The 20,000-nt window shown below is 52.0% G+C and overlaps 2 protein-coding genes across 4 annotated transcripts in view; one reads left to right on the forward strand and one right to left on the reverse strand.

Annotated features, from left to right (window-relative positions):
• snapc4 (small nuclear RNA activating complex, polypeptide 4) overlaps positions 1 to 8,590 on the reverse strand; it is a 25,946-nt gene extending 17,356 nt beyond the window's left edge. Inside the window, exons 1-12 of one of the 3 annotated variants that reach the window (XM_055160216.1) lie at positions 8,339 to 8,535; positions 7,648 to 7,759; positions 7,269 to 7,427; positions 6,331 to 6,362; positions 5,970 to 6,092; positions 4,631 to 4,762; positions 4,445 to 4,529; positions 4,261 to 4,342; positions 3,438 to 3,539; positions 3,289 to 3,361; positions 1,524 to 1,688; positions 1,171 to 1,321 (exon numbers count right to left, since the gene is read on the reverse strand). In XM_055160216.1, the coding sequence (XP_055016191.1) occupies positions 1,171 to 1,321; positions 1,524 to 1,688; positions 3,289 to 3,361; positions 3,438 to 3,539; positions 4,261 to 4,342; positions 4,445 to 4,529; positions 4,631 to 4,762; positions 5,970 to 6,092; positions 6,331 to 6,362; positions 7,269 to 7,427; positions 7,648 to 7,759; positions 8,339 to 8,389 (1,267 nt within the window). In that variant the 5' untranslated portion in view covers positions 8,390 to 8,535. The other 2 variants (XM_055160217.1, XM_055160218.1) reach the window with 2 other exon arrangements.
• A 3,442-nt stretch (positions 8,591 to 12,032) lies between these two features.
• The window catches only part of LOC110169246 (dynamin-1), a 24,444-nt gene continuing 16,476 nt past the window's right edge, over positions 12,033 to 20,000 (forward strand). The window contains 11 exon segments of the mRNA XM_055160534.1: positions 12,033 to 12,193; positions 13,078 to 13,151; positions 13,360 to 13,509; positions 13,736 to 13,939; positions 14,154 to 14,252; positions 14,452 to 14,612; positions 16,306 to 16,448; positions 16,818 to 16,920; positions 16,922 to 16,954; positions 17,091 to 17,158; positions 17,311 to 17,449. Coding sequence (XP_055016509.1) covers positions 12,033 to 12,193; positions 13,078 to 13,151; positions 13,360 to 13,509; positions 13,736 to 13,939; positions 14,154 to 14,252; positions 14,452 to 14,612; positions 16,306 to 16,448; positions 16,818 to 16,920; positions 16,922 to 16,954; positions 17,091 to 17,158; positions 17,311 to 17,449 — 1,335 coding nt within the window.

The raw sequence follows: 20,000 nt of genomic DNA on the forward strand, positions 1-20,000 counted from the left end.
GGGGACAGTTGGGGACAGTTGGGGACAGTTGGGGGACAGTTGGGGACAGTTGGAGGACAGTTGGACAGGACAGTTGGGGGACAGTTGGGGGACAGTTGGGGACAGTTGGAGGACAGGACAGTTGGGGGACAGTTGGGGGACAGTTGGAGGACAGTTGGGGGACAGTTGGGGGACAGTTGGGGGACAGTTGGGGGACAGGACAGTTGGAGGACAGTTGGGGGACAGTTGGGGACAGTTGGAGGACAGTTGGGGGACAGTTGTTGGGGACAGTTGGGGGACAGTTGGGGGACAGTTGGGGGACAGTTGGGGACAGTTGGGGGACAGTTGGAGGACAGTTGGGGGACAGTTGGGGACAGTTGGAGGACAGTTGGGGGACAGTTGGAGGACAGTTGGGGGACAGTTGGGGACAGTTGGAGGGACAGTTGGGGGACAGTTGGAGGACAGTTGGAGGACAGTTGGGGGACAGTTGGGGGACAGACAGTTGGAGGACAGTTGGAGGACAGTTGGGGACAGTTGGGGGACAGTTGGGGGACAGTTTGGGGACAGTTGGGGACAGTTGGGGACAGTTGGGGGACAGTTGGAGGACAGTTGGGGGACAGTTGGGGGACAGTTGGAGGACAGTTGGGGGACAGTTGGGGGACAGTTGGGGGACAGTTGGGGGACAGTTGGGGGACAGTTGGAGGACAGTTTGGGGACAGTTGGGGGACAGTTGGAGGACAGTTGGGGGACAGACAGTTGGGGACAGTTGGAGGACAGTTGGGGGACAGTTGGAGGACAGTTGGGGGACAGTTGGGGACAGTTGGGGGACAGTTGGACAGGACAGTTGGGGACAGTTGGAGGACAGTTGGAGGACAGTTGGGGGACAGTTGGGGGACAGTTGGGGGACAGTTGGGGACAGTTGGAGGACAGTTGGGGACAGTTGGAGGACAGTTGGAGGACAGTTGGGGGACAGTTGGGGACAGGGGACAGTTGGGGACAGTTGGAGGACAGTTGGGGGACAGTTGGACAGGACAGTTGGGGACAGTTGGGGGACAGTTGGGGACAGTTGGAGGACAGTTGGGGACAGTTGGAGGACAGTTGGGGGACAGTTGGGGGACAGTTGGGGGACAGTTGGGGGACAGCTGGAGGACATTATTGGTGGACATTATTGAGGGACAGTTTGTCTCGTACTCTGGGTGTAGGGGATGAAGTTGCCGATCCTCATCTTGTCCACCAGGGCGCGCAGCTGAGCGTCCTCCTCCGAGCTCCACGTCTTCTTCCTCAGGGACAAAGAGCAGAAACGCTGGAACGTCTGAAGACACATGAACGCCGTCCGAGACGTCTGAGGACCACAAAGGACAAGAAGACGACAAGAAGACAACAAGAAGAGAGGGATGAGAGAGGAGATAAGATCTGCCTAAGGGACAAACAAGTCCTGGTTGAGTCCTGGTTGAGTCCTGGTTGAGTCCTGGTTCAGTCCTGGTTCAGTCCTGGTTCAGTCCTGGTTCAGTCCTGGTTCAGTCCTGGTTCAGTCCTGGTCTTACCCCCAGCTCCTCGCTGGTCCTGGTCCAGTCCCGCTCGTGGTTCTTCAGACTCAGTTCCTTCAGTCTGGAGATCTCGGCGTCCGTCCATCGATCTTTGTTTATTGACGGGTGAAGAAAGTTCTGCCAGAAACACTGAAGGTCCCCGGGCTCCCGACTGCCCTCGAACTGAGACACAGACCGGGTCAGGACCGGGTCAGGACCGGGTCAGGACCGGGTCAGGACCGGGTCAGGACCGGGTTTAAAACATATCGTGCACAGATGTGTAGGACCCCCCTGTCCGCTCACTCAGGTCGGCAGATCTACACCTGCTCACAGTCAACTCACCTGTCACTAACACTCACCTGTCACTAACACTCACCTGTCACTAACACTCACCTGTCACTAACACTCACCTGTCACTAACACTCACCTGTCACTCAACACTCACCTGTCACTAAACTCACCTGTCACCTGCTAACACTCACCTGTCACTCAACTGTCACTAAAACACCTGTCACTAACACTCACCTGTCACTAAACTCACCTGTCACTAACACTCACCTGTCACTAACACTCACCTGTCACTAACACTCACCTGTCACTAAAACTCACCTGTCACTAACACTCACCTGTCACTAACTCACTGCACCTGTCACTAACTCACTCACTGTCACTAACACTCACCTGTCACTAACACTCACCTGTCACTAAACTCACCTGTCACCTGTCACTAACTCACCTGTCACTAACACTCACCTGTCACTAACACTCACCTGTCACCTGCTAACAAACTCACCTGTCGCTAAAACTCACCTGTCGCTAACACTCACCTGTCACTAACACTCACCTGTCACCTGTCACTAACACTCACCTGTCACTAAAACTCACTGTCACTAACACTCACTAACACTCACCTGTCACTAACACTCACCTGTCACTAAAACTCACCTGTCACTAACACTCACCTGTCACTAACACTCACCTGTCACTAACACTCACTGTCAACACTCACCTGTCACTAAAACTCACCTGTCACTAACACTCACCTGTCACTAACACTCACCTGTCACTAACACTCACCTGTCACTAACACTCACCTGTCACTAACACTCACCTGTCACTAACACTCACCTGTCACTAACACTCACCTGTCACTAACACTCACCTGTCACTAAAACTCACCTGTCACTAACACTCACCTGTCACTAACACTCACCTGTCACTAACACTCGTCTCTTGTGTTTCTCTGTGGTTGACTTTAAGTGTTTTGTGTGTCTGTTTTGTGTTGTTAGGGTTGGGACATGGTGGGACATGGTGGTGCCAGGTCGGGGGCGGTGCCAGGTCGGGGGCGGTGCCAGGTCGGGGGCGGGGCTGAGAGGGGCTCCTCATGTCCCGCCCGGAGACACCAGTGTCTGCGCTCCTCCTGTGTCTGACTCATTGGCACCAACACAAAAACTCAAATGTCCTGACCTGGTCTTAAAGACGCCGATCCAGACTCGACTCTGACCCGAAACTCACATTTTTAACAAATCTGCACCAAAATGCCAAAGAGCAGAGACAGAAACAAACTTCTGTTTTAAACATTTCCTCATCAGGAAGAAAACCTGGTGTTTAGTTCTTTAAAGAGTCTTAGAACTAACACAGATCTGATTTGAAAAAACGAGGACAAGCGCCGGACCCGAGCGCCGGACCCGAGCGCCGGACCCGAGCGCCGGACCCGAGCGCCGGACCCGAGCGCCGGACCCGAGCGCCGGACCCGAGCGCCGGACCCGAGCACCGGACTCACGTCGATGTTGGAGATCCGGGTCCAGTCCACGTCTTCGTATCTGTCTCCGATCAGCTCCTCCTCCTTCTTCTCTCTGACCAATCACAGAGCAGACGTGTTACAGAACCGACCTATCACGGCGCAGGAACCGGGGAAACGGCCAATCACACCTGAGCGCCTGGATGTCCTTCTCCAAAACCTGGATCTGCTCCGAGATCTGGACTTTGTTTGAGTCTGAGGCCGAGGAGAGTTTCTGAGACAGGAAGTCCATCCTGGAAACACGAGACGGAACTCGTGAACATCCAAAGTGTGAAAATGTGACGTGCTTTTATTGTGAAGGACGCGACGTGCTTTTATTATGAAGGATGAGACGTGCTTTTATTGTGAAGGATGCAACGTACTTTTATTGTGAAGGATAAGACGTGCTTTTATTGTGAAGGATAAGACGTGCTTTTATTGTGAAGGATGGCCCGTGCTTTTATTGTGAAGGACGCGACGTGCTTTTATTATGAAGGACGTGACGTGCTCTTATTGTGAAGGATGAGACGTGCTTTTATTGTGAAGGATGAGACGTGCTTTTATTGTGAAGGATGCGACGTGCTTTTATTGTGAAGGATGAGACGTGCTTTTATTGTGAAGGATGCGACGTGCTTTTATTGTGAAGGATGCGACGTGCTCTTATTGTGAAGGATGAGACGTGCTTTTATTGTGAAGGATGAGACGTGCTTTTATTGTGAAGGATGCGACGTGCTTTTATTGTGAAGGATGCGACGTGCTTTTATTGTGAAGGATGCGACGTGCTTTTATTGTGAAGGATGAGACGTGCTTTTATTGTGAAGGATGAGACGTGCTTTTATTGTGAAGGATGTGACGTGCTCTTATTGTGAAGGATGAGACATGCTTTTATTGTGAAGAATGCGACATGCTTTTATTGTGAAAGATGCGACGTGCTCTTATTGTGAAGGATGAGACATGCTTTTATTGTGAAAGTACCTGGAGAGTTTGGGCTGGATGAGTTTCCTGAGTCGGTCTCTGGACACGGCGTGGATCAGCAGAACCTTCTGCCAGCCCTCCCCTGGACCACGGGACCAGGTCCAGAAATAAGAAAAACATTCAGAAAAACACGATTCAGAAAAACACGATTCAGAAAAACACAAATACCCCCCTCCTCCCTCACATCTGCGTGTCTTCAGTCTTCTATAGTCCAAACTCCCGACCAGCCGACTGTTCTTCTGTTTCGTCTCCTCGTTTGCTGGAGGACCCTGAAACGAGAGAGTGACACAGTGAGGAGTGACAGTAGTAATAGTAATAGTAACAGTAGTAATAGTAGTAGTAGTAGTAGTAATAGTAGAAGTATTCGTACCAGTCCGGTGAGCCTGTCCTTGAAGTATGGCTTGAGGAAGTTTCCCATGAACAGTTTGGCGGCGACGTGCTCAGAACCTTTGGGTTTGGACTGATCTCGGTCAGAACCGGACAACTGGGCCAACAGCTCCTTCTGCAACACACGAGGAGAACATCATCCAAACACGTCCTGGAACATCTACAGATGGAGAACTTCTAAATATGTCCTGGGTTGTGGTGGTGTTGTAGTGGTGGTGTTCAGGTGGTGGTGTGGTGGTGGTGTTGTTCGGGTGGTGTTCAGGTGGTGTTGTGGTGGTGTTCAGGTGGTGGTGGTGTTCAGGTGGTGTTGTTCAGGTGGTGGTGGTGTGTGAGTGGTGTTCGAGTGGTGTTCAGGTGGTGTTCGGGTGGTGTTCAGTTGGTGGTGTTCGTGGTGTTCGGGTGGTGTTCGGGTGGTGTTCGGGTGGTGTTCAGGTGGTGTTCGGGTGGTGTTCAGGTGGTGTTCGGGTGGTGTTCAGGTGGTGGGTTCGGTGTGGTGTTCAGGTGGTGGTGGTGTTTGGGTGGTGTTCAGATGGTGTTGTGGTGGTGGTGTTCAGGTGGTGTTGTGGTGATGTTCAGGTGGTGTTCAGGTGGTGGTGGTGGTGTTCAGGTGGTGTGTAGGTGGTGGTGGTGTTCAGGTGTGGTGGTGGTGGTGTTCAGGTGGTTGTGGTGTGGTGGTGTTCAGGTGGTGTGGTGATGTTCAGGTGGTGTTCAGGTGGTGTTCAGGTGGTGTTCGGGTGGTGGTGTGTTCAGGTGGTGGTGGTGGTGGTGTTCAGGTGGTGGTGTTCAGGTGGTGGTGGTGTTTGGGTGGTGTTCAGGTGATGTTCAGGTGGTGGTGGTGTTCGGGTGGTGTTCAGGTGGTGGTGGTGTTCGGGTGGTGTTCGGGTGGTGTTCAGGTGGTGGTGTTCAGGTGATGTTCAGGTGGTGGTGGTGTTCGGGTGGTGTTCAGATGGTGTTGTGGTGGTGGTGTTCAGGTGGTGTTCAGGTGGTGTTCGGGTGGTGGTGTTCAGGTGGTGGTGGTGGTGTTCAGGTGGTGGTGGTGTTTGGGTGGTGTTCAGGTGATGTTCAGGTGGTGGTGGTGTTCGGGTGGTGTTCGGGTGGTGTTCAGGTGGTGGTGTTCAGGTGATGTTCAGGTGATGTTCAGGTGGTGGTGGTGTTCGGGTGGTGTTCAGATGGTGTTGTGGTGGTGGTGTTCAGGTGGTGTTGTGGTGATGTTCAGGTGGTGGTGGTGGTGTTCAGGTGGTGTGTAGGTGGTGGTGGTGTTCAGGTGGTGTTGTGGTGATGTTCAGGTGGTGTTCAGGTGGTGTTCGGGTGGTGTTTGTCACCTGTTGTCTCTCGTTTTCCTGCAGCAGAGTTTCCAGTTGTTCCAGAGTTTCCTGAAGAACCTGCTGATAAACCAGGTTCATCTGGAGACACGAGTCCAGAGACGGAGGCAGCTCCAGGTCACTCTGGGACACGAGGGACAAAGAGACGTTCACCAGAGACACGGAGACACGAGGGACAGAAGAGACGTTCACCAGAGACACGGAGACACGAGGGACAAAGAAGACGTTCACCAGAGACACGGAGACACGAGGGACAAAGAGACGTTCACCAGAGACACGGAGACACGAGGGACAAAGAGACGTTCACCAGAGACACGGAGACACGAGGGACAAAGAGACACAACGAGAGGAAGAGACTGACCTCATCACTGCTGCTCTCCTCGTCTTCCTCATCTGAAACACACAAGAAAACTGGACTAAACCAGAACTAAACCAGAACTAAACAAGAACTAAACCAGGACTAAAACAGGACTAAACCAGGACTAAACCAGAACTAAACCAGAACTAAACCAGGACTAAACCAGGACTAAAACAGGACTAAACCAGAACTAAACCAGAACTAAACAGAACTAAACCAGGACTAAACCAGGACTAAAACAGGACTAAACCAGAACTAAACCAGAACTAAACCAGGACTAAACCAGGACTAAAACAGGACTAAACCAGAACTAAACCAGAACTAAACCAGGACTAAACCAGGACTAAAACAGGACTAAATCAGAACTAAAACAGGACTAAACCAGGACTAAACCAGGAACTAAACCAGGACTAAACCAGGACTAAACCAGAACTAAACCAGGACTAAACCAGAACTAAACCAGGACTAAACCAGGAACTAAACCAGGACTGGAACCAGGACTGGACCAGGACTGGACCAGGACTGAACCAGGACTGGACCAGGACTGGACCAGGACTGGACCAGGACTGAACCAGGACTGAACCAGGACTGACCAGGACTGGACCAGGACTGGACCAGGACTGGACCAGGACTAAACCAGGACTAAACCAGAACTAAACCAGGACTAAACCAGAACTAAACCAGGACTAAACCAGAAATAAACCAGGACTAAACCAGGACTAAACCAGGACTGAACCAGGACTGGACCAGGACTGAACCAGGACTGAACCAGGACTGGACCAGGACTGGACCAGGACTGGACCAGGACTGAACCAGGACTGAACCAGGACTGGACCAGGACTGGACCAGGACTGGACCAGGACTGGACCAGGACTGAACCAGGACTGGACCAGGACTGAACCAGGACTGGACCAGGACTGGACCAGGACTGGACCTTGTACCTGGGTGGTGTTGTGTGAGGGAGGACGGTCCCAGGCTTCTCTCTAGTTCTTGGATTTCTCTGTGGAGAACGTCTCTCTGCTCCAGCAGCTCCTCAGGTCCAGGTCCAGGTCCGGGCTGGTTCTGGTCGGGTTCCTGGTCTTCGGAGCTGACAGATTCTTCTGGACACAGAGATCATTTTAGTCGTGGAGTTGACAATTTCTACTGATCTAAAGGGAAAAGGAACTGTGCCACTTCATGACATCAGAAGGTGGAACAGAGCGGATGGAGATGTAAACAAACAAAAAAAAGATTTAAACGAACAAACACAACTCCAGCTCTGAGTGCGACCAGGAAAGGGGGGCGTGGTCAGGTGGTAAAGGGGCGTGGTCAGGTGGTTACCTGAGTCTGAGCTGATCTGTGTGAGGTCTGCTGTGTTTAAACTCTGCTCCAGGAGCTGCACCTCCATCTGCAGACGCCTCCTCTGCTCCTCCAGAGACTCTGCCCCAGACATCTGAAAAACACCACGGTTCATTGGTAAAGAACCTCCAGAACCTTCAGAACCTTCAGAACCTGCACAGAACCTCCACAGAACCTGCACAGAACCTCACAGAACCTCACAGAACCTCCAGAACCTGCACAGAACCTCCAGAACCTGCACAGAACCTCCAGAGCAGGTTGCAGAGGCGCGCGCGCGTGTCAGTGTGTTTTGTTCTAATAAACTTGCCGTAGTTGTTCGAGTCCGTTGAGAAGCTGCAGGTCCGAGAGTCACGTGTCCGCGCGCGTTTCATAAACAATCAAATAAAATGAATAAAAAACTTTTACGTGTCGTGTTTTTTTTTTTTTTTTTAATCTTTTCGTCCGGACGCAGCGGACACTTTTACGATCTGAGGCAACGACACAACAACGTCACAACGTGAACGTGCAGAGAACGTAGTCCCGGTGACGTCACGGGGTCAGTCTCGGTCCTGACCCCGGAGCCACGGAACCCCGAGTCACCCGAGTCCCTCTGCCCCCGGGTCCCTCTGCCCCCGAGTCCCTCTGCCCCCGAGTCCCTCTGCCCCCGAGTCCCTCGTGTCTCTCTCGTGTCTACCTCGGGTCCCTCGGGTCTCCCGGTGTGACGCGGTGGCAGAGTCGTTTGCATACGGCGCGCGCGGGGCGTGTTTTGGCGGTAAACCGGAGCATCACGCGCGTCCCCGGGGCTTTACCGGGAGCCCGGGCGCGTGCACCGGCGGCACGGGAGCGCGCGGGGGTAAAACCGAAACGTCAAAGAGAAAAGTGAAAGTTTGTCCGCACCGTGAGTCAGGTCTGTGTGCGCTGCTCCGTGCGCCGCTGTGTGCCGTCCGGACACAAACACACACCGTGACAATGGTTCCGCCTGAAACACGCCGACGCAGCTCCTCCACAGATCTGATGCGTCATGACTCTGACTGTTACACTTTAACTGTTATTATACTGTATTTACTATTTATTTAATACTATTTATGAAATGAAATATTATGTGAAACTTCATCATAAACAAGACAAGAATTAATAATAATAATAAGTTCAAATTATAAAATAAACAGAAATGACCATTGAGAGGGTAAAAAAAAATGTGAATGCAAAAAAAAAAAAAAAAAAAACAGCATCAATGTGAATCTAAATGAATAAAGATAAAATAAAAAGATAAAAATAAAAATAAATCGTTCTGCCGTAAGTCTCAGTGTGCTTTTTCTTCTGTGTCTCCCTCTGGTGGACGAACGCAGGAAGCGCATGAACATCACTTTTTCTTTCACATTTTCTTTTTTATTTCGTTGTTTTTACGCCACGAGCCCGAGGAACATTTTTATGGAGTAAGAAAGCTGTCAAAAATATTCGTGCGCATAAAATAGAAATCCGTGCTTATTTGGCTGTAGTTGCGCATAAAATAAATATTTGTAAACTCTATTTTATGTCCAGTCGTACATAAAATATATTGTGTGTATTTTATCCATCAGAATACGAATTGAAAAATTACAACGTCATGAATTACAATCACGAAATGAAAATTTACGATTACACTTTCATCAGTACGAATACGAATTCACAGACGGAACTTTACTGTCAAAAATACATCATCACTTCACAGACATTATCCATCGAGCAGAAGAAACATCGATCAAGATCAAGACTGAGCAGCTCAAGTTTGTATCAGAGTAAAAACAGAGTAAAATGACACAAGAAGAAACAACAGAACAACAAGTGGGTTCATTCAAATCTATTGTAAAAATGTCGAATTCAGGAACCGAACGCTGCTGTGTAATATTGTGTAGAAACACCTCCTCTGAACGGGAAACTGCACCTATATGTTAGAAAACATAGTGGAGCCAGTTGGAAACATCAGACGTAACGTTCTCCCAGGATCATTAACAAATATCAGGTTCTCTGTGTGTTTAGATTAAAACATTCACGACTCCAGCCACAGCGAACATCAGTCAGTCTGAACCTTCAGCTGCATTTCTCACATGAAATGCCACCAACACTTCCTCTGGACGCTGAAATGTCCCAGTTTACACCAAACACCAAACTGTCCTGGTTACAGACGTCACAGCCAATGAAATGTTACACATTACACTTTAATGCAGCTTCAGCATCAATTAATGTTCATGTTTACAGGCAACACCTTGGTATGTTTACATGTCATTATAACTCATGTATAACCCATTATAATGTTATAACTCATGTATAACCCATTATAACTCATGTAAACCATGGTATAACTCATGTATAACTCATGTATAACCCATTATAACTCATGTAACCATTATAACTCATGTATAACCCATTATAACTCATGTATAACCCATTATAACTCATGTATAACCCATTATAACTCATGTATAACCCATGTATCATTATAACTCATGTATAACCCATTATAACCCATTATAACTCATGTATAACCCATTATAACTCATGTATAACCCATTGTCTGAAATGCAGCTGAAGGTTCAGACTGACTGATGTTCGCTGTGGCTGGAGTCGTGAATGTTTTAATCTAAACAAACAGAGAACCTGATATTTGTTAATGATCCTGGGAGAACGTTACGTCTGATGTTTCCAACTGGCTCCACTATGTTTTCTAACATACAGGTGCAGTTTCCCGTTCAGAGGAGGTGTTTCTACACAATATTATACAGCAGCGTTCGGTTCCTGAATTCGACATTTTTACAATAGATTTGAATGAACCCACTTGTTGTTCTGTTGTTTCTTCTTGTGCTTTTACTCTGTTTTTACTCTGATACAAACTTGAGCTGCTCAGTCTTGATCTTGATCGATGTTTCTTCTGCTCGATGGATAAAGTCTGTGAAGTGATGATGTATTTTTGACAGTAAAGTTCCGTCTGTGAATTCGTATTCGTACTGATGAAAGTGTAATCGTAAATTTTCATTTGGTGATTGTAATTCATGACGTCGTAATTTTTCAATTCGTATTCTGATGGATAAAATACACACAATATATTTTATGTACGACTGGACTCATTGGAGAGTTTACAAATATTTATTTTATGCTCATCTACAGAGAAATATGCACAGATTTCTATTTTATACGCACAAATATTTTTGACAGCTTCTTACTCCATACATTTCACTCATCACTTTGTATTTTGTATTATGTGATTACAGCGTTTCCATGACAACAGATTCAACTTAAGAACCGTCCCTTCAAATACATACACAAATATTATTCAATATTATCACTGTTTTTACTGTTTTGAACTTTGCTCTAAGCCCCCTGACCTTCTTCTCTTCTTCTCTTCTTCTCTTCTCGAGTTCCTTCAGGTCAGAGCTTTTCTTGGTTGATCATCTGACTCCTTCTGACACAAAATGGAGGTTCTTCTGCCAGGGCCGGACTGGGACCAAAAAACGGCCCTGGACTTTTCTCTGACAAATCGAAGAACCTGCTGTCACCGGCCCCACGACCGGACGGACGTTCTGGACTTTTCCAGGACGTACAGATCGCCGGTCCGCCCCGTTTCTGCACAAAGTCTCAGGTCCAAACGCCCCAGAGCCTTCAGAACCTCCAGAACCTCCAGAACCTCCAGAACCTCCAGAGCCTCCAGAACCTCCAGAACCTCCAGAACCTCCAGAACCTCCAGAACCTCCAGGGAGATTCTGTCAGTGTACTTTAGGGATGTTCTGGACTTGACTGGGTCCAGTTTCAGTCCGGGTCTTGGTTCGGTCCAGTTCCAGACTGGGTCTCTGGTTCACCTGTGGACTATCTTCACACTCTTAATGTGAAAGTCCCGCTGCAGAGTCAGTACATCCGGGGCTTTTGCTGTGAAAGGGCGCGGGTACCGGAAGAGGTGTGCGCGTGTCGTGAGGAGAGGCTCGCGCTGAAGGTCACCTCCTCCTCCGCATCCCCATCCTCCTCCTCCTCCCGAGCGGAGCGGGTCAGACCGGGTTTGGACCGGGTCAGACCGGGTTAGGCTGGGTTCGGACCGTGCTCAGAGCTGCTGCGGTCCCGGTTCGGTCTGTGGCCTTGTCCCGGTGCGCGCGGAGGGAATCCCGTGACGCTCCCCCGCGGCGCGCGCGCGCATCCTCCCGGTCTGTCCCCGGTGTAACCCCGCGCTTCTCCCGCCGGAGCCCGGGCCGGTCTTGGTTCTGGTCCCGGTTCTGTCTCCTGTAGCTCCGGTGTGTCCGGTGCGTCTCCAGGTTCTGGTCCCGGTTCTGGTGCGGGTTCGTGCCCCGCGTGCTCCGCTCCGGTGTGTCCGGTGGTTCGGGTGGTTCCGGTGGTTCCGGTGGTTCGGGTGGTTCGGGTGAGTCATGGGGAACCGCGGGATGGAGGAGCTGATCCCGCTGGTGAATCGGCTGCAGGACGCGTTCGGGGCGATCGGGCAGAACGCGGCTCTGGACCTGCCGCAGATCGCGGTGGTGGGCGGACAGAGCGCGGGAAAGAGCTCCGTGCTCGAGAACTTCGTGGGAAAGTGAGTGGCACGCGCACACACGCACACACACATGCACACGCACACACACCTGAAGTAGGCCTACTGTCTGAGGATGCACGTGCACAGTCTGCACATGCACGCGCACGGAGAGGGCAGTGCACGCGCTGATGCTGTCCGTGCACGCGTGCACATGATGACAGCTCCTCGTGCAGTTGTGCCTCGGGTCACCTGCGCACGTGTTCTGCGCACTGGCGCTGTGCAACAGGCCTAAAGTGACCTATCCTCACGTGACCCACCCTCAATCCTCTGGAGGACTATTCTCTGTAGATCTGTAGATCTGTTCTCTGTAGGTCTGTAGGTCTGTTCTCTGTAGGACTGTTCTCTGTAGATCTGTTCTCTGTAGGTCTGTTCTCTGTAGATCTGTAGGTCTGTTCTCTGTAGATCTGTTCTCTGTAGGTCTGTAGGTCTGTTCTCTGTAGATCTGTTCTCTGTAGGTCTGTTCTCTGTAGATCTGTTCTCTGTAGATGTCTGTAGTTCTCTGTAGGTCTGTTCTCTGTAGATCTGTTCTCTGTAGGTCTGTTCTCTGTAGATCTGTTCTCTGTAGGTCTGTTCTCTGTAGGTCTGTTCTCTGTAGATCTGTACTCTGTAGGTCTGTTCTCTGTAGGTCTGTTCTCTGTAGGTCTGTTCTCTGTAGATCTGTTCTCTATAGGTCTGTTCTCTGTAGGTCTGTTCTCTGTAGATCTGTAGATCTGTTCTCTGTAGGTCTGTTCTCTGTAGGTCTGTTCTCTGTAGGTCTGTTCTCTGTAGGACTGTTCTCTGTTGGTCTGTAGGTCTGTTCTCTGTAGGTCTGTTCTCTGTAGGTCTGTTCTCTGTAGGTCTGTTCTCTGTAGGATGGGAGGGCATCTGACATATTTGCGTTTCAGGGACTTTCTTCCTCGTGGTTCTGGGATCGTGACACGTCGCCCCCTGGTGCTACAGCTCATCAACTGCCCCACAGGTGAGTCCAGATCCGGACCAGACCCAGACCTGGACCAGACCCAAACCCAGACCAGCTGTCGTTTGGACTTCAGAGCTCCATAAACATGTTCTTCACACGTCACCAGCTCCAGAACTCTGGTCCTGTCTCTGGTCCTGTCTCTGGTCCTGTCTCTGGTCCTGTCTCTGGTTCTGTCTCTGGTTCTGACCCGGTCCTGGTTCTGTTTCAGAGTACGCAGAGTTCCTTCACTGTAAGGGGAAGAAGTTCACGGATTTTGAGGAGGTTCGTCTGGAGATCGAGGCCGAGACCGACCGAGTGACCGGCGCCAACAAAGGGATCAGCCCGGTGCCCATCAACCTGCGGGTCTACAGCCCCAACGGTACTGGACCTGGACTGGACCTGGACTGGACCTGGACTGGACCTGGACTGAATCTATAACAGACCAGGACTTTAACTGGACTTTAACGGTACCGGAGGCGGAGAATCAGACCCTGAAGAGAGAGACCTGACCTTGGTCTCTGTAGTCTGGTCATAATCCTGGTCTAACCTCGGTGTCTCTAGTCTGGTTATAGTCCCGGTCTAAACCTGGTCTCTCTGGTCCGCAGTCTTGAACCTGACCCTGGTGGACTTGCCTGGGATGACGAAGGTCCCTGTGGGGGACCAGCCGGCCGACATCGAGGCCCAGATCCGGGACATGCTGCTTCAGTTTGTGACCAAAGAGAACTGTCTGCTGCTCGCCGTGTCCCCCGCCAACTCCGACCTCGCCAACTCCGACGCCCTGAAGATCGCCAAAGAGGTCGACCCCCAAGGTGAGCCAGACCGGTTAGGATCCTGCTAGAACTTCATGCTGATACTGGTCCAGGGTGAAGTGTTCCTGAGGTTCCACCGGTTCCGTTTTCATGTGGAGAGACAGAGAACAGAACCAGAAACCAGGTCACACGTCTGACTCTGGGCTCAGGTTCCTCGGGTTCCTCGGGTTCTGGTTCCTCTGGTTCTGGTTCTGATTCTTCTAGTTCTTCTCAGGTCTGAGGACCATCGGCGTCATCACCAAACTGGACCTGATGGACGAAGGAACCGACGCCAGAGACATCCTGGAAAACAAACTCCTGCCCCTGCGCCGAGGTAAGACCTGGTTCAGTCCTGGTTTAGACCTGGTCCTAGGTCTTTTCAAAGGGTTTGTGGGGGGGTTCAGTCCTGGGTCAGTCCTGGGTCAGTCCTGGTTCTGGTCCTGGTTTAGTTCTGGTTCTGGTAATGGTTCAGTCCTGGTTCTGGTCCTGGTTCAGTTCTGGTCCCGGTTCAGTCCTGGTTCTGGTTCTTGTAGGATACGTCGGTGTGGTGAATCGGTCTCAGAAGGACATCGATGGGAAGAAGGACATCACTGCGGCTCTTCAGGCTGAGAGGAAGTTCTTCTTGTCTCACCCGTCCTACAGACACCTGGCCGACCGCATGGGCACCGCCTACCTGCAGAAGGTCCTGAACCAGGTGAGACAGGCCCCGCCCCTGAGCCCACGCCCCGCCCCCAAGACCCCCAACACCAGGTCCCTAACACCAGGTCCCCAACGCCATGTCCCCAACACCAGGTCCCTAACACCAGGTCCCCAACGCCATGTCCCCAACACCAGGTCCCCAATACCAGGTCCCTAACACCAGGTCCCCTAACACCAGGTCCCTAACACCAGGTCCCTAACACCAGGTCCCTAACACCAGGTTCCCAACGCCATGTCCCCAACACCAGGTCCCTAACACCAGGTCCCTAACACCAGGTCCCTAACACCAGGTCCCCAACGCCAGGTCCCTAACACCAGGTCCCTAACACCAGGTCCCTAACACCAGGTCCCCTAACACCAGGTCCCTAACACCAGGTCCCCAACCAGGTCCCTAACACCAGGTCCCCAACACCAGGTCCCCAACACCAGGTCCCTAACACCAGGTCCCTAACACCAGGTCCCCAATACCAGGTCCCCAGCACCAGGTCCCCAATACCAGGTCCCCAACACCAGGTCCCCAGTGCCAGGTCCCCAACACCAGGTCCCAACACCAGGTCCCCAACACCAGGTCCCCAACACCATGTCCCCAACACCAGGTCCCAGTAACACCAGGTCCCCACCAGGTCCCAACACCAGGTCCCCAACACCAGGTCCCAACACCAGTCCCCAACACCAGGTCCCAGGTCCCAACACCAGGTCCCCAACACCAGTCCCAACACCAGGTCCCTAACACCAGGTCCCCAACACCAGGTCCCCAACACCAGGTCCCCACCAGGTCCCCAACACCAGGTCCCAACACCAGGTCCCCAACACCAGTCCCAACACCAGTCCCCCAACACCAGGTCCCCAACACCAGGTCCCTAACACCAGGTCCCCCACCAAGTCCAACACCAGGTCCCTAACACCAGGTCCCCACACCAGGTCCCCACCAGGTCCCAACACACCCAACACCAGGTCCCCAACACCAGGTCCCAACACCAGTCCCCAACACCAGTCCCCAACACCAGGTCCCCCAAGGTCCCCAACACCATGTCCCCAACACCAGGTCCCCAATACCAGGTCCCCAAACCACCCCAACACCAGGTCCCTAACACCAGGTCCCTACACCACCACCAGGTCCCCAACACCAGGTCCCCAACACCAGGTCCCCAACACCAGGTCCCTAACACCAGGTCCCCAACACCAGGTCCCCAACACCAGGTCCCTAACACCAGGTCCCCAACACCAGGTCCCTAACACCAGGTCCCCAACACCAGGTCCCCAATACCAGGTCCCCAATACCAGGTCCCAACACCATGTCCCCAACACCAGGTCCCTAACACCAGGTCCCCAACACCAGGTCCCTAACACCAGGTCCCCAACACCAGGTCCCTAACACCAGGTCCCCAACACCAGGTCCCCAATACCAGGTCCCCAATACCAGGTCCCCAACACCAGGTCCCCAACACCATGTCCCCAACACCAGGTCCCCAACACCAGGTCCCTAACACCAGGTCCCCAACACCAGGTCCTGATGTAAAATAATAATCTGTGAATATTATTTTATTAATTCAGCATCTGGAGTAAAACAGAGGGAGGGCATCTGGAGTAAAACAGAGGGAGGGCATCTGGAGTAAAACAGAGGGAGGGCATCTGGAGTAAAACAGAGGGAGGGCATCTGGAGTAAAACTTGTTAAACTTTTTTCCAGCAACTGACGAACCACATCCGGGACACTCTCCCTGCGCTCAGGTCCAAACTGCAGAGTCAAGTCCTGAGCATCGAGAAGGAGGTGGAGGAATACAAACACTACAGACCCGACGACCCCAGCAGGAAGACCAAGGCCCTGCTGCAGTGAGTCCAGACCAGGACCAGGACCAAGACCAGGACCCAGACCCAAACCAGGACCAGACCAAAGACCAGAGACCAGAGACCAGGACTGTAACAGGACTAAAGACCTGAGCATCGAAGAATACAAACACTACAGACCCGACGACCCCAGCAGGAAGACCAAGGCCCTGCTGCAGAGTCCAGACCAGGACCAGGACCAAGACAAGGACTCAGACAAGGACCCGGACCAGGACCAGGACCAGGACCAGACCAAAGACCAAACAGTCTGATCATTGTAGTCTAGTTATAGTCTTGCTAAAATCCTGTTATAGTCCTGTTATAGTCCTGTTATAGTCTGGTTATAGTCCTGGTCTAACCCCGGTCTGGTCCCAGGATGGTGCAGCAGTTTGCCGTGGACTTTGAGAAGAGGATCGAAGGTTCTGGAGATCAGGTGGACACCTACGAGCTCTCAGGAGGAGCCAAGATCAACCGGGTCTTTCCACGAACGCTTCCCCTTCGAACTGGTCAAGGTGAGACCCGCTTTAGACCAGGTTCAGTCCTGGTTTAGTCCTGGTTTAGTTCTGGTTTAGTCCTGGTTTAGTCCTGGTTTAGTCCTGGTTTAGTCCTGGTTTAGTCCTGGTTTAGTTCTGGTTCTTTGTGTTGCAGTTGGAGAGCGATGAGAAAACTCTTCGTAAAGAAATCAGTTACGCCATCAAGAACATCCACGGAGTCAGGTACAAGTACAAGTACTTTTCTGTTAATCCACAACATGATGTTAGTAATACTACTGCAGTAGTAGTAGTATTAGTACTGTACTCCAGACATGGTGTTTGTAGTAGTAGTACTGCAGTAGTACTGTAGTAGTAGTACTAGTACTTGTGTGCAGGACGGGGCTGTTTACTCCGGACATGGCGTTCGAGACGATCGTGAAACGTCAAATCGCTCAGATTAAAGAACCGTGCACCAAGTGTGTGGATCTGGTCATTAACGAACTCGTCAACACCGTCCGACAGTGTACGCAGAAGGTACTCCACCTACACCACCTACTCCACCTACTCCACCTACTCCACCTCACCACCTACTCCACCTACTCCACCTACTCACTACTACCACCTACACCACCTACTCCTCCTCCCTACTCCACCTACTACTCCACTACTCCACCTACTCCACCTACACCACCTACTACCACCTACTCCACCTACTCCACCTACTCCACCTACACCACCTACACCACTACTCCACCTACCCACCTACTCCACCTACACCACCTACTCCACCTACTCCACCCACCTACACACCTACTCCACTACCACCTACTCCACCTACTACCACCTACTCCACCTACTCCACCTACTCCACCTACTCCACCTCCACCTACTCCACTACCACCTACTCCACCTACTCCACCTACTCACACCTACTCCACCTACACCACCTACTCCACCTACTCCACCTACTCCACCTACACCACCTACTCCACCTACTCCACCTACTCCACCTACACCACCTACTCCACCTACTCCACCTACTCCACCTACTCCACCTACACCACCTACTCCACCTACTCACCTACTCCACCTACCACCACCTACTCCACCTACTCCACCTACTCCACCTACACCACCTACTCCACCTACACCACCTACTCCACCTACTCCACCTACTCCACCTACACCACCTACTCCACCTACCACCTACTCCACCTACTCCACCTACACCACCTCCACCTACTCCACTACTCCACCTACTCCACCTACTCCACCTACTCCACCTCCACCTACCACCTACTCCACCTACTCCACCTACTCCACCTACTCCACCTACTCCACCTACTCCACCTACCACCACCTACTCCACCTACTCCACCTACACCTACTCCACCTACTCCACCTACTCCACCTACTCCACCTACACCACCTACACCACCTACTCACCTACTCACCTACTCCACCTACTCCACTACACCACCTACTCCACCTACTCCACCTACTCCACCTACACCACCTACTCCACCTACTCCACCTACTCCACCTACACACCACCTACTCCACCTACTCCACCTACTCCACCTACTCCACTCCACCTACTCCACCTACTCCTACCTACACCTACTCCACCTACTCCACCTACTCCACCTACTCCACTACACCACCTCCACCTACTCCACCTACTCCACCTACACCACCTACTCCACCTACTCCACCTACACCACCTACTCCACCTACTCCACCTACACCTACACCACCTACTCCACCTACTCCACCTACCACACCTACTCCACCTCACCACCTACTACCTACTCCACCTACTCCACCCTCCACTACCACCTCCACCAACTCCACCTACTCCACCTACTACACCACCTACTCCACCTACTACACCACCTACTCCACTACTCCACACTCCACCTACTTCCACCTACTCCACTACACCACCTACTCCACCTCCACCTACTCCACCTACACCACCACCACCTACTCCACCTACTCCACCTACTCCACCACACCTACTCACCACCTACACCACCTACACACCTACACCACCTACTCCACCTCCACCTACACCACCTACTCCACCTACTCCACCACCACCTACTCCACCTACACCACCTACTCCACCCTACCACCTACCTACTCCACCTACTCCACCTACACCACCTACTCCACCTACTCCACCTACTCCACCTCCACCTACCACCTACACCACCTACTCCACCTACTACCACCTACACCACCTACTACCACCTCCACCTACTCCACCTACACCACCTACTCCACCTACACCACTTACTCCACCTACTCCACCTACCACCACCACCTACTCCACCTACACCACCTCCACCTACTCCACCTACACCACCACTACTACCCACCTACTCCACCTACTCCACCTACACCCACCACTACTCCACCTACTCCACCTACCACCTCCACCTACTCCACCTACTCCACCTACACTCCACCTACTCCACCCTACCACCTACCCACCTACTCCACCTACTCCACCTACTACCACCTACTCCACCTACCTACACCACCTACTCCACCTACTCCACCTACCTCCACCACCTACCTCCACCTACTCCACCTACTCCACCTACACCACCTACTCCACCTACTCCACCTACTCCACCTACTCCACCTACTCCACCTACACCACCTACTCCACCTACTCCACCTACTCCACCTACTCCACCTACACCACCTACTCCACCTACTACCACCTACTCCACCTACTCCACCTACTCCACCTAACACCTACTCCACCTACACCACCTACTCCACCTACACCTACTCCACCTACTCCACCTACACCACCTACTCCACCTACACCACCTACTCCACCTACTCCACCTACTACCTCCACCACCTACTCCACCTACACCACTACACTCCACCTACTCCAACCTACCTACCACCCTACTCCACCTACTCCACCTACCACCTACTCCACCTACACCTCTACACCACCTACCACCTCACCACCTACTACACCTACTCCACCTACTCCACCTACACCACCTACTCCACCCACAACTACACCTACACCGTCCGACAGTTTACGCAGCAGGGA

Source organism: Boleophthalmus pectinirostris, unplaced genomic scaffold (genome assembly GCF_026225935.1).
Source record: "Boleophthalmus pectinirostris isolate CB_2022bp ecotype Guang Dong unplaced genomic scaffold, ASM2622593v1 HiC_scaffold_3, whole genome shotgun sequence".
In the NCBI taxonomy this organism is placed as follows: Eukaryota; Metazoa; Chordata; class Actinopteri; order Gobiiformes; family Gobiidae; genus Boleophthalmus; species Boleophthalmus pectinirostris.